Below are 10,194 nucleotides of genomic sequence, written 5' to 3' on the forward strand. Positions count from 1 at the left end.
AAGCGGAGCCACCGCCACGGCTCCGAGCCCGGAGCCGCCCGGAGCCCCAACCTGGGCTCGTCCCCGGAGCTGTTGGGGAAGATGGAACAGGAAAGCCTTATAAATATGGTTGTCTGGCAAAAGATTTTGAGGATATAGAAACTATAAGTGAGATTGAAATGAAAGCAAGCTTTGAGATCCCTCAGTTACTGAACAACTGGAAAACAATGGCATGGCCAGCTGAAGGTGATCCCCTTTTGATGGAACAACACCCTCTGCTTGCAGACAGGCCCAAGGGGCAGAGCAGACCCTACCAGCTTGGCAGAAGGGGCCCAAAGAGGAGTTTTTAGGGTTTAAAATGTAACACAGTATGGTAATGTAATGATTCTTATAGGCTGTATGGAAATGCTGTAGGATTTGTATCTTGTACTAGATTGGTTAGTGAGAATCAGAGTATTCAACACAGAAGATGATTTATTGTATTGTAATGGGAACTTTGCTGTCTTACCCCTTTTACTCTCTTACCCTCTCATCCTCTCCACCCCTCTCATCCTCTCAGTCCTGCTCCAGCTGTGCCTGGCAGCTTCCAGCAGGGCCCTGCCCCCAGGCCCTTTGCAATGAACCCCAAGTTCCTGACCTGGTTGCAGAGATCTCTCGTGTCCATCCATCCCCACTGTCCTACCCCTGACACTCCCACACGGAGCCTCTCACCACTCCTCGAGGTCTCGCTGCCTTCCCCCCTTGCCGGGATGGCCACCGTGGCTGCCCAGAGCAGGCTGAGCTCCCGGCAGCCCAGCAGGGCTCCAGGGGTCACCCATCCTCTCCTCTTTCCCTGCTCCATGAGCTTTCACACCCCCGAGCTGCCGCCTTCCCTTTGTCCGGCTGCTCAGACCCCCCCATCGCCCCCATCTCTGAGCCCCCCGACCCCCCAGGCCAGTGGGGGACACACGGGAGGAGGGGTCGGGCTCTGGGGGTCCCCGAGGCTCAGATGTGCCTCTGTCCCTCGGGTGTCCACCCCTGCAGTGGTGGCTTCCCCTCCCCGCTGTCCCCACGCTGGGCAGGGGTTGGAGCAGGGCGCTGGCGTCCTGGGAGGGGGCTGAGCCCGGCTCAAATCCGGGATTTTCCGCAGGGGGAGCGGTTTAATCGCAGCTTCCAGGGATTCGGGATTTCCACGTTAAATACGCCGGGAGATTTCGGACCACTTAAGGGCCAAAAATGGAACAAGGGCACCGTGTGGAGCTCGGGCTGCTCAGACCCTGGACAGGACCGGGAGAGGGTGGTTGGGGGGAACAAGTGAGAGTGGGGTGCAGGGAATGGGGCACAGGGTGGGAGACGGGGCAGGGCAGAACCGGGACCCTCTGCAGGGTGAGGGCAGGGCCAGGTGGGGCTGCGGGGCTGCTGCCCCTGCCAGGGGGTGCTGGGAGCCTCCAGAAAGCAAAGGGAGCTGCACCCACCTCCCTCCCCAGGCCCAAATTTGGGAGACACGAGGCTCCTGCTTGAGGGTGGCCCCTGGCACTGTCCCTGGGGCTACCCGTGAGCTCGGGTCCAGGAATCCCTGCCCTGAAACGGCTGCCACGGGCAGGGCAAGCACCGGCCAGCCGAGAGAGCCCGGGGGGGGCTGGCAGAGCTCTGGGGTGATGAATTTTGGGGTCAAAACTCATCCCTCCGTGGTGTGGCACCCCCGCTTGGCCACCCCTCGGGTCCCCAAAGGCAGGGGAGGGGGCTCTGCCGGCCAGGAGGGGCCGTGGGGCAGGGGGCACCCCCCCGCAGCACAGGGGGGCAAGGGTTGATCGGGGGCCGTGGTGGGCCGGGGGCGGCCCCTGGGCACGGCCCGGGGTGCGAGCGGTGCGGAGCGAGGTCGGTCCCGCTGCTCTCCTCGGCCCCGCCCGCCCTTTGTCTCTCCTCGTTCTCCCCCCGACCTCCCGACCCCCTCCCGACCCCCCCAGACCCCCATCCCTGGACCGGCGGGGGCTCGGCGGGGGCTCGGCGCCCCGGGAGGGGCCGGGGGCGGCGGGGCGGAGCGGGGGGCGGCGGGCGAGGGAGGAGGAGAAGGAGGAGGAGGAGGAGGAGGAGGCGGCGGGGGCGGAGGAAGCCGCCGCTCCCCGCGCTCCGCCGAGGCAGGAGCATCCCGGATCCCGGGCACAGCCCCCCCCGGCCGCCGCTGCCGCTGCCGCCGCCCCGGGGCCGCCGCCGAGGTGAGTGGGGCGCACGGACCGGCACAAAGGGGCCGCTCCTCCTCCCCCGACACCCCCTCCCATCCCCGGCCCCGACCCCCGCCCGCGGCTGCGGCACGGTCCCTGCCAAGGGGAGGTTCCCGCTGCGCCCCCGCCCTCCCGGTGATACCCCGGCTTCATCCCCCGCTATTTCCCCCTCCCTTTCATTGCCCCTCTTCGCTCCATCCCCGTTATCCTCCCCCCCCCGCCTCGTCTCGGTGCAATCTCGTGGGGTTGGGCCGGGAGGGTTCGGGGAGCCCCATCCCCGGCCCGGCTCTGCGGGCACACCCCCCTCTGCACGCCCTCCGCATCCAGCCTGTCGCGGTGGTGACCGCCTGTCGCGACAGAGCCTCCGCCCCACCTGTTGTTGTCACAGCCCCTGGCTCGGCTGGGCACCCCCGGGGCGCTGGGGGGCACCCACCGGGGCGCTGGCACCCCCAGTTCCAGCCGGGTGAGCGGGGGCCGTGCTGTGACCTGGGGGTGACCAGGAGGGACAGGGGGTGTCCCTGCAGGGCCGGGTGCTGGCTCGGGGGCGCTCATCCCCTTCCAGGGACTTGGAGAGGTGACCGGGGGTGACCGTGCCTGCCATGTGGTGACATTTGTGCCTCCACAGGGTGCAGGCACAGCCCGGTGGGACCCCCGCACCTGCCCAGGACCATGATCCCCCCCAAGGAGAAAACCCGCGCCCCCAAAGACAGCATGACGCTCCTGCCCTGCTTCTACTTCGTGGAGGTGGGTGTGGGGAGGGTGGGCACGGCCTGGGGCAGTGCAGGGGGCTCTGTCCTGGTCCCTGGCACAGTGGGTTGGGTTCTGTGCCCCGTTCTGTGCGGTGCCATCACGCCGGGGGTCGCTGGTCCCCACTCTGTCCCCCCCAGCTGCCCATCGTGGCCTCCTCCGTTGTGACGCTCTATTTCCTGGAGCTGACGGATCTCTTCAAGCCGGCCAAGGTGGGCTTCCAGTGCCACGACCGGGCTCTCTCCATGCCCTACGTGGAGACCAACGAGGAGCTCATCCCGCTGCTGATGCTGCTCAGCCTGGCCTTCGCCGCGCCCGCCGCCTCGGTGTGTCCGCGTTTGTCCTGCTGGGGATTGGGGTCCTCCTGGTGCCTGGCAGTGCCCAGCATCCATAGGGGCTCTGCCAGCACCCCAGCCCTGCCTGAGCAGCGGTTCCTTCCCAGATCATGGTCGGGGAGGGCATGGTGTACTGCCTGCAGTCCCGGCTGAAGGGCCGTGCTGGCGCCGAGGGCAGCATCAACGCTGGCGGCTGCAACTTCAACTCCTTCCTGCGCCGCACCGTCAGGTTTGTGGGTACGTTGTGCCACAGCCTGGGCAGGATCTGGAGGCTGGAGGGGATGTGGGGCCACCCTGGCTGTGATAGCAGCAGCACAGCCCCACCCAGACCCTGGGCACTGCACCAGACCCATCCCAGTGGGTGCTCCAGGGCCGGGTGAATCCTGGCTGCCCCACTGTGCCATTCCTGCCATCCCCAGGCGTCCACGTGTTCGGGCTCTGTGCCACGGCCCTGGTGACAGACGTCATCCAGCTGGCCACAGGCTACCATGCTCCCTTCTTCCTGACTGTCTGCAAGCCCAACTACACCCTGCTGGGCACCCCCTGTGATGCCAACCCCTACATCACCCAGGACATCTGCTCAGGCACCGACAAGCACGCCATCCTCTCTGCCAGGTACGTGCCAGGGGAGCCCTGTGTGGCGCTGCCAGCTCTCCTGCCCCGTCCCAACCACGTCCCTTCTCCCTGCAGGAAGACCTTCCCATCCCAGCACGCCACGCTCTCAGCTTTTGCTGCTGTCTACGTGTCGGTGAGTTCCCAGCACTGCCTGGCACATGCTGGCTTGGCACAAGCTCTGGCCAATATTCCTGTGCCCGTGCTGGGTGTGTGCAGGCGCCCGCAGTCCCACATGCACCCAGGAGCTCTGTGCATGGCCAGGGCTGTGACTAACAGCCTGTTCCTGCCCCAGATGTATTTCAACTCCATCATCTCGGACAGCACCAAGCTCCTCAAGCCCATCCTGGTCTTTGCCTTTGCCATTGCTGCTGGCATCTGTGGCCTGACCCAGATCACGCAGTACCGCAGCCACCCCGCTGATGTCTACGTGGGCTTCCTGATCGGTGCTGGCATTGCTGCCTACCTGGTGGGTGCTGGTCCTGCCCGTGCCCAGGGAGGGGGCTGGGGGATGCTGTGGGGCTCCACACTCTGCAGAGCAGCTGTGGCTATGCCTTTCCTGGAAGTGTTAAGGCCAGACTGGACGGGGCTTGGAGCAACCTCATTTAGGGCAGGGACATTGGGCTAGATGACCTTTAAAAGTCCTTCCCAACACAAACCATTCCAGGATTCTGTGGTTCCTCTTCCCACAGGCTTTCCATGCTGTCGGCAACTTCCGTGCCCCAACGGAGCGAGTCCCAGCCCAGGCCCCGGCCAAGGACGCGCTGCGGGCGCTGACGCAGCGGGGCCACGACTCCGTCTACCACCAGAACAAATCGGTGAGCAAGAGTTCAGTTGTCATTACATTGCAAAGGCTCCATATTGCCTGAGTTTGGTACCTCCTTGGTGCTTCTTGTAGGCAGCTCCTCTGGGCACTGACTCTTCCTTGTCCTCGCAGTAGCCGACTGTGTCACCGTGTTCACAGGGGTCTCGGGTTGAGGGAAGAGATGAGGATCTGACTCCATGTTTCAGAAGGCTTGGTTTATTATTTTATGATCTATATTACATTAAAACTATACTAAAAGAATAGAAGAAAGGATTTCATCAGAAGGCTGGCTAAGAATAGAAAAAAAATGGAATGAATAACAAAGGCTTGTGGCTCTGTCAGAGAGTCTGAGCCGGCTGACTGTGATTGGCCACTAATTAGAAACAACCAACATGGACCAATCCCAGATGCACCTGTTGCATTCCACAGCAGCAGATAATCATTGTTTACCTTTTGTTCCTGAGGCCTCTGAGCTTCTCAGGAGGGAAAATCCTAAGGAAAGGATTTTTCATAAAGATGTCTGTGACACAACTGACTCCAGGTCCCTCAACCAACCAATCTACTCTTTTATAACACTCTTGGCCACAGGTGTGGCCTGTTAAAATCAGGCCTGCTCCTAATCTTTAGTAATTGGTTCAGCTGCAACTCTTTAGGGGATAAGATTACATTCTATACCACCTTCATTTACCCATACTGTGTCTTGGTTTGGAAAGCCAGGTGTCTGCTAAGGAAGGCAGGAGCCTCCCCTGAAATGGAGAATGTAAACCCTCCCCATCGCTCTGAATTGCTATAAATTTTAAATTAAGTGGCTCTCAGGCAAAAAATGTGGGAGCAGGAAATAACAGTTCTTTAATAAGGAAGAAAAAAAAATAAAGGATAAAATAAACAATGCAGTACATTAGAACAACACTGCCAGAGTCAGAACCCAACCTGACACCCTGTGGGTCAGGCTGTTGGCAGCAGAACCATTGGAATTGTGGCTCAGCCCTCCTGCAGTGTCAGGGCTGGTTCTGCTGGAGCAAGGGGGATCCTGTAGAGCAGGATGTATTCTTCCTCCGAAGATCCAATGGAAGAAGAGGCAGCTGCTGTTCCTCTGGGAAATCCAGGGGAGAAAGCTGTGTGGTGTCTCAAAAACCTCTGGATTATATCTGGGTAGCAATGCTTGGCTCCTCCCTCTGGGCTCACATCTCCCAGTGGGATGCTGTAGCAGGGACATTCAATGGCTGTTATCAGCAGGTGTCCCCTCCGAGGGAGGTGTGAATGTGGTCACTCAGAGAGAGAGATAAGGCAAACTGCCCACTTGACAAAAGACAACTGCCATACAGGTGGTAAGAGAAAACATCTTGCCTTGCAATCTGGAACAAATGGATTCCCCTACAGGTGAGCACCGACGAGCTGAACCCGCAGGCGCGCCTGGAGGAGGCGGCGCGGCCGGTGCCGCGCGAGAAGAACTCCCTGGGCAGCCTGAAACGGGCCAGCGTGGATGTGGACCTGCTGGCCCCACGCAGCCCCATGGGCAAGGAGAACATGGTGACCTTCAGCAACACCCTGCCCCGCGTCAACACCCCCTCCATGGACGACCCCGCGCGGCGCCACATGACCATCCACGTGCCCGTGGACGCCTCCCGCTCCAAGCAGCTCATCACGGAGTGGAAGCAGAAGTCGCTGGAGGGTCGGAGCATGACGCTGGCCGAGGAGGCGGCGCAGGGCCGGGCTGTGGGGGAGCCCGGTGAGGAGGTGCCCCCCTCTCTGTACCCCACGGTGCAGGCGCGCTCGGCCGAGCGGGCAGCCATGGGGCCTCGTGTGCTGATCCAGCCCCGGCCGGGCGCCTCGCAGCTGGTGCACATCCCCGAGGAGAGCCAGGCGGGTGCCGGGGCTGCAGCCGGCAGCGGGGCGGCCGTGAGGGCCAAGTGGGTGATGGTGGCAGAGAAGGGGGGAGCGCAGAGGGTGGCCAACCCCCCGCGCCTGATGCAGGTCATCGCCATGTCCAAGCAGCAGAGCCTCGTCTCCGTCACGCCCAAGCACTCGGAGACGTCCTCGTCCTCCACCAGCTCCGACTCCTCGCAGTACCGCTCGCCCTCGGAGCGCGACAGCTCCAGCATCATCACCATCGACGCCCACGCCCCTCACCACCCCGTCGTCCACCTCTCTGCTGGCAACGGGCCCTGGGAGTGGAAGTCGGGGCCGAAGGGGCCAGAGGGGTCAGACACCTACGAGCTGGGTGAGGTGGGGAAGGATTTCCACGGCTTCCGCCCGGCCAAGAGCGCCGGCGTCTCCCCTGGCTCCTCTGTCAGCGACATGGAGCAGGACGAGCCGCGCTACGGCAGCCTGGCCGCCATCCCGGGGGCAGCAGGGGGTGGTGGGGAGCGGGTGGAAGCCCCCCCTGAGGGGCTGCTGGCCACAGCCAGCCGTGACTCCACGCTGAGGAGGAAGCCGGCCGAGCGGGACGGGCCGGGGGACAGCGAGGTGGACCTGTACTACAAGAAGATGCAGGCAGGTCGCAGGTTTAAGGACTGAGCCCCGGTGCCCCATGCCCCTGTTCTGATTTGGGGAGCTCTGCGATGCTGGGGTGCCTCTGCAGGGGATGGCAGGACGGGGCTGGATCTGCTCTGGACCGGCACGGCCACGCTGGTGACACCTGTGGGACCCCCAGCACCGGACCCTGCTCCTGCTCGGGCAGCTGGTGGGGCTCTGCCCCCCACAGGCTGTGGGGCTGGGCAGCTCCAAGCACTTTTGACTTTCTTTTTCTCTCTAACACTGGTGCTGACATTTCTGAGGGGTTATTTTATTCCGGCTCTGGATGTGGATATCTGTAGGGGGGGCGGGGAGGGACAAATGGTGCTGAAGGTCTTTGGGGGGGAATAGATTAAGGGGTTTAACAGGGGGAAGAGGCTGCTGTGGGGCAGCAGCCCCTAGCTCATGTGGGGGTTTGTGGGTGCTGGGGGTCCTGGACACCCCCCCATCCTGCACCAGCGGTCTGAGGGAGCCTGAGGGTGGGCAGACTGGGAGGGGGGGTCTGCCCAGTGCTGTGGCTCTGGGTGTGAGAGGCTGTAAATACTGCAGGGACTGGAGGAGAGGGGGGTGTTGGGGTGGGGATGCAGTGGGGGCTGAGCTCTGCCCCAGGAGGAGCTGCCCCGGGCTGCAGCTGAGGTTTGGGGGGAGCAGGGAGGGGATCTCCAGGCTGCGAATGTCGGGCAACAGCTGGAGCTGCTGTGGTTTGAAATGCAAATAAACACGTGGATGTTGCCTGGCTGGGTTATTTTGGCAGGTGGGGGCAGCTGAATTCCACGACTGGTGGGGGGGTAGGACCAGGGCTCTGTGGGAGTTCCCAGCCCCAGGGAGCAGTGGCTGGGGACAGCCGTGTCCCCCCCCCAAGAGGACACTGCCGATGGCACCAAACTGCCACTGCCAATTGGATTAACAGTGGATATCCCAAAGCCTTTGCCTTGCAAACATATGGATTATCCACATAACCCTGACTCGGTGCTGGAAAAGCCACCCGGGATTAGCAGGAGGATTGTGGCCGCAGCTCGTGGGGTGGGGGGGATGAGGGGGTCCCACTCCAACCAGCCCGAGGGCCCTGGGGCTGCTCCGTCCAGCCGTGGTGACCCGCAGAGGTGACCCGGAGCCGCCGGCGAAGGTCACCGGCATGGACGCCACGCTCCGGCGGTCCCTGCTGGGGTCGGGGCGATGCGGGGGCTCCCAGCGCAGCAGCCCCAGGTCGCCCCCGCGCTCGCGGCTCATTGCGGTGCCGATGGCGTCACTCGCCGCTTCTCTGACCCAGCGGTTTCCATGGCAACTGACAGCCCCGCATCGCTCTCGCAGTCTCGGGCAACCCCCCCAGCCCCGACCCGCCTTGGGCAGCCCCCCCACCTCAGCAGCCGCTGCTGCATCGCTTGGGGACCCGCGGGGTCGCGGGACTGTCCTCATCCTCATCCTCATCCCCATCCCCATCATCCTCCCCCCACAGGGTTGCAGCAGGAGGGGCTGTCAGCCCCCACCTCATCAGCTCCAGCCTGGACTCTGCCTCGGCACCACTCGTGTCCCTTTTCCCTTGGGGACACCCTCTGCCAAGGGTCCCCGGGTGAGCCCCAAGGCAGGGCCCGCCTTTGTGACACACAAAGGGCTCAGCCCCGCTCCTGGCCCCGCCCCGGGGCTCTCTTTATGATTTGGGGTTCCCAAATCGCTCCCCGATTTTGGGTGAGTGCTTTGGGGGTTCCGGCTGGCAGCTATTTCCCTTTCCACACCCCGCAGGGCTGGGGGCGTGGGGAAGGCCGGGTTTTGGGGTGCTCCTTCCCCAAGGCTGGGCTTTAGGTGCTCCTTCCCCAAGGCCGGGCTTTAGGGTGTGCTCCTTCCCCAAGGCCGGGCTTTAGGGTGCTCCTTCCCCAAGGCCGGGCTTTAGGGTGTGCTCCTTCCCCAAGGCCGGGCTTTAGGGTGTGCTCCTTCCCCAAGGCCGGGCTTTAGGTGCTCCTTCCCCAAGGCCGGGCTTTAGGGTGTGCTCCTTCCCCAAGGCCAGGCTTTAGGGTGTGCTCCTTCCCCAAAGCCGGGCTTTAGGGTGCTCACCGTGCAGGCAGCGCCTTCCCCCGGCTCCAGGCAGGGGCTGGAAGAGCCCTTTGATGCGGAGCCCGCGTTTTTTCCCGTTGAAAGAAGCGTTCAGGGCAGTTTTTCAGAGCCAGCTCGGGGTGGGGAGGATGCAGAGGCAGCCCCCGGCACGGGCTCTGCTGTCCCGGGGGTTCTGCCGTGGGAAGGGACAGGACATCAGCCCCCCAAAGCCACCGCTGTTCCCATGGGGACCCCGACCATCGCTGCCACCCCGATGGGATCTTAGACCCGCCCCAGCAGCTGAGCAGTGTCCGAGGAGCCAGGGAAGGGCACAGGGATGCCCACGGTGGTTGCAAAGCCTGGGGAAGCAAGCCCGGAGCCATGACCCTGCTCACTGAATGCATCGCCCTGGGTTTCACAGGCACAGAGGCAGCTGCTCCAAATCCTATCAGCCTTTCAAGGAACAACAGTGATCCCTTTCAGCAGCCCCCGGCTCCGTCAGGACCCTCTCGGTAACCCTGGAGGCAGAGGGCTGTGCAAACGCCAGTGGAATATTCTGGAGCTTAATGGCAGCTCAGCCCAGAGGGAGGGGATCAGCAGAGCCACAGGAGCAGCTCCAGGTGGGGATTGTGTCCCCACAGTGACTTTGGGACAGGAGTTTGAGCAGAGCTGAAGGTACAGAACCAGACCCCTAAGGAAGCACTCTGCTCCAGGGCAGGTCATGGAGAGATGGGCATTGCCCCTCATCCCACAGGATGGAGAATGCCACATCCAGCCCCACAGCTACAGCACAGGACTACAGAGAGGAGGGTTTGACTCAAAAGTGGGTTATTTTTCATGGATATTAGCCAGAACATATGGAAAGTTTAGGAACATGAAGTAACAAAGTGCTGGAGTGTGACACAGGCAGGGCATCAGTGACAGCCTTGGGCCTTGGGGCTCCAGCCTGGCACGGAGGGGTCAGACCCCATCC

The 10,194-nt window shown here is 62.8% G+C and overlaps 1 protein-coding gene across 2 annotated transcripts; it reads left to right on the forward strand.

The window, feature by feature from the left end:
- Positions 1-2,042: 2,042 nt before the first annotated feature.
- PLPPR3 (phospholipid phosphatase related 3) lies at positions 2,043-7,512 on the forward strand. 2 transcript variants are annotated; one of them, XM_077191395.1, is made up of 9 exons: positions 2,043-2,174; positions 2,806-2,924; positions 3,068-3,253; positions 3,370-3,499; positions 3,682-3,877; positions 3,953-4,010; positions 4,170-4,343; positions 4,567-4,692; positions 6,060-7,512. In XM_077191395.1, exons 2-9 carry the CDS (start codon positions 2,850-2,852, stop codon positions 7,194-7,196), a joined length of 2,082 nt encoding a protein of 693 aa, XP_077047510.1. In that variant the 5' UTR covers positions 2,043-2,174; positions 2,806-2,849; the 3' UTR covers positions 7,197-7,512. The 2 variants fall into 2 exon arrangements, with proteins under 2 accessions (XP_077047510.1, XP_077047511.1); XM_077191396.1 differs by lacking the exon at positions 2,043-2,174 and adding an exon at positions 2,401-2,643.
- The last annotated feature ends 2,682 nt before the right edge of the window (positions 7,513-10,194 follow it).

The sequence above is a fragment of the Agelaius phoeniceus genome, chromosome 29 (genome assembly GCF_051311805.1).
Source record: "Agelaius phoeniceus isolate bAgePho1 chromosome 29, bAgePho1.hap1, whole genome shotgun sequence".
Taxonomy (NCBI): Eukaryota; Metazoa; Chordata; class Aves; order Passeriformes; family Icteridae; genus Agelaius; species Agelaius phoeniceus.

Excerpts from the sequence above, each read along its gene's own strand:
- PLPPR3 (XM_077191395.1), top strand. The coding sequence starts at position 2,850 with ATGATCCCCCCCAAGGAGAAAACCCGCGCCCCCAAAGACAGCATGACG. Across the intron at positions 4,011-4,169 it reads TTGCTGCTGTCTACGTGTCG|ATGTATTTCAACTCCATCAT; the intron begins GTGAGTTCCCAG and ends TTCCTGCCCCAG. Across the intron at positions 4,344-4,566 it reads CTGGCATTGCTGCCTACCTG|GCTTTCCATGCTGTCGGCAA; the intron begins GTGGGTGCTGGT and ends CTCTTCCCACAG.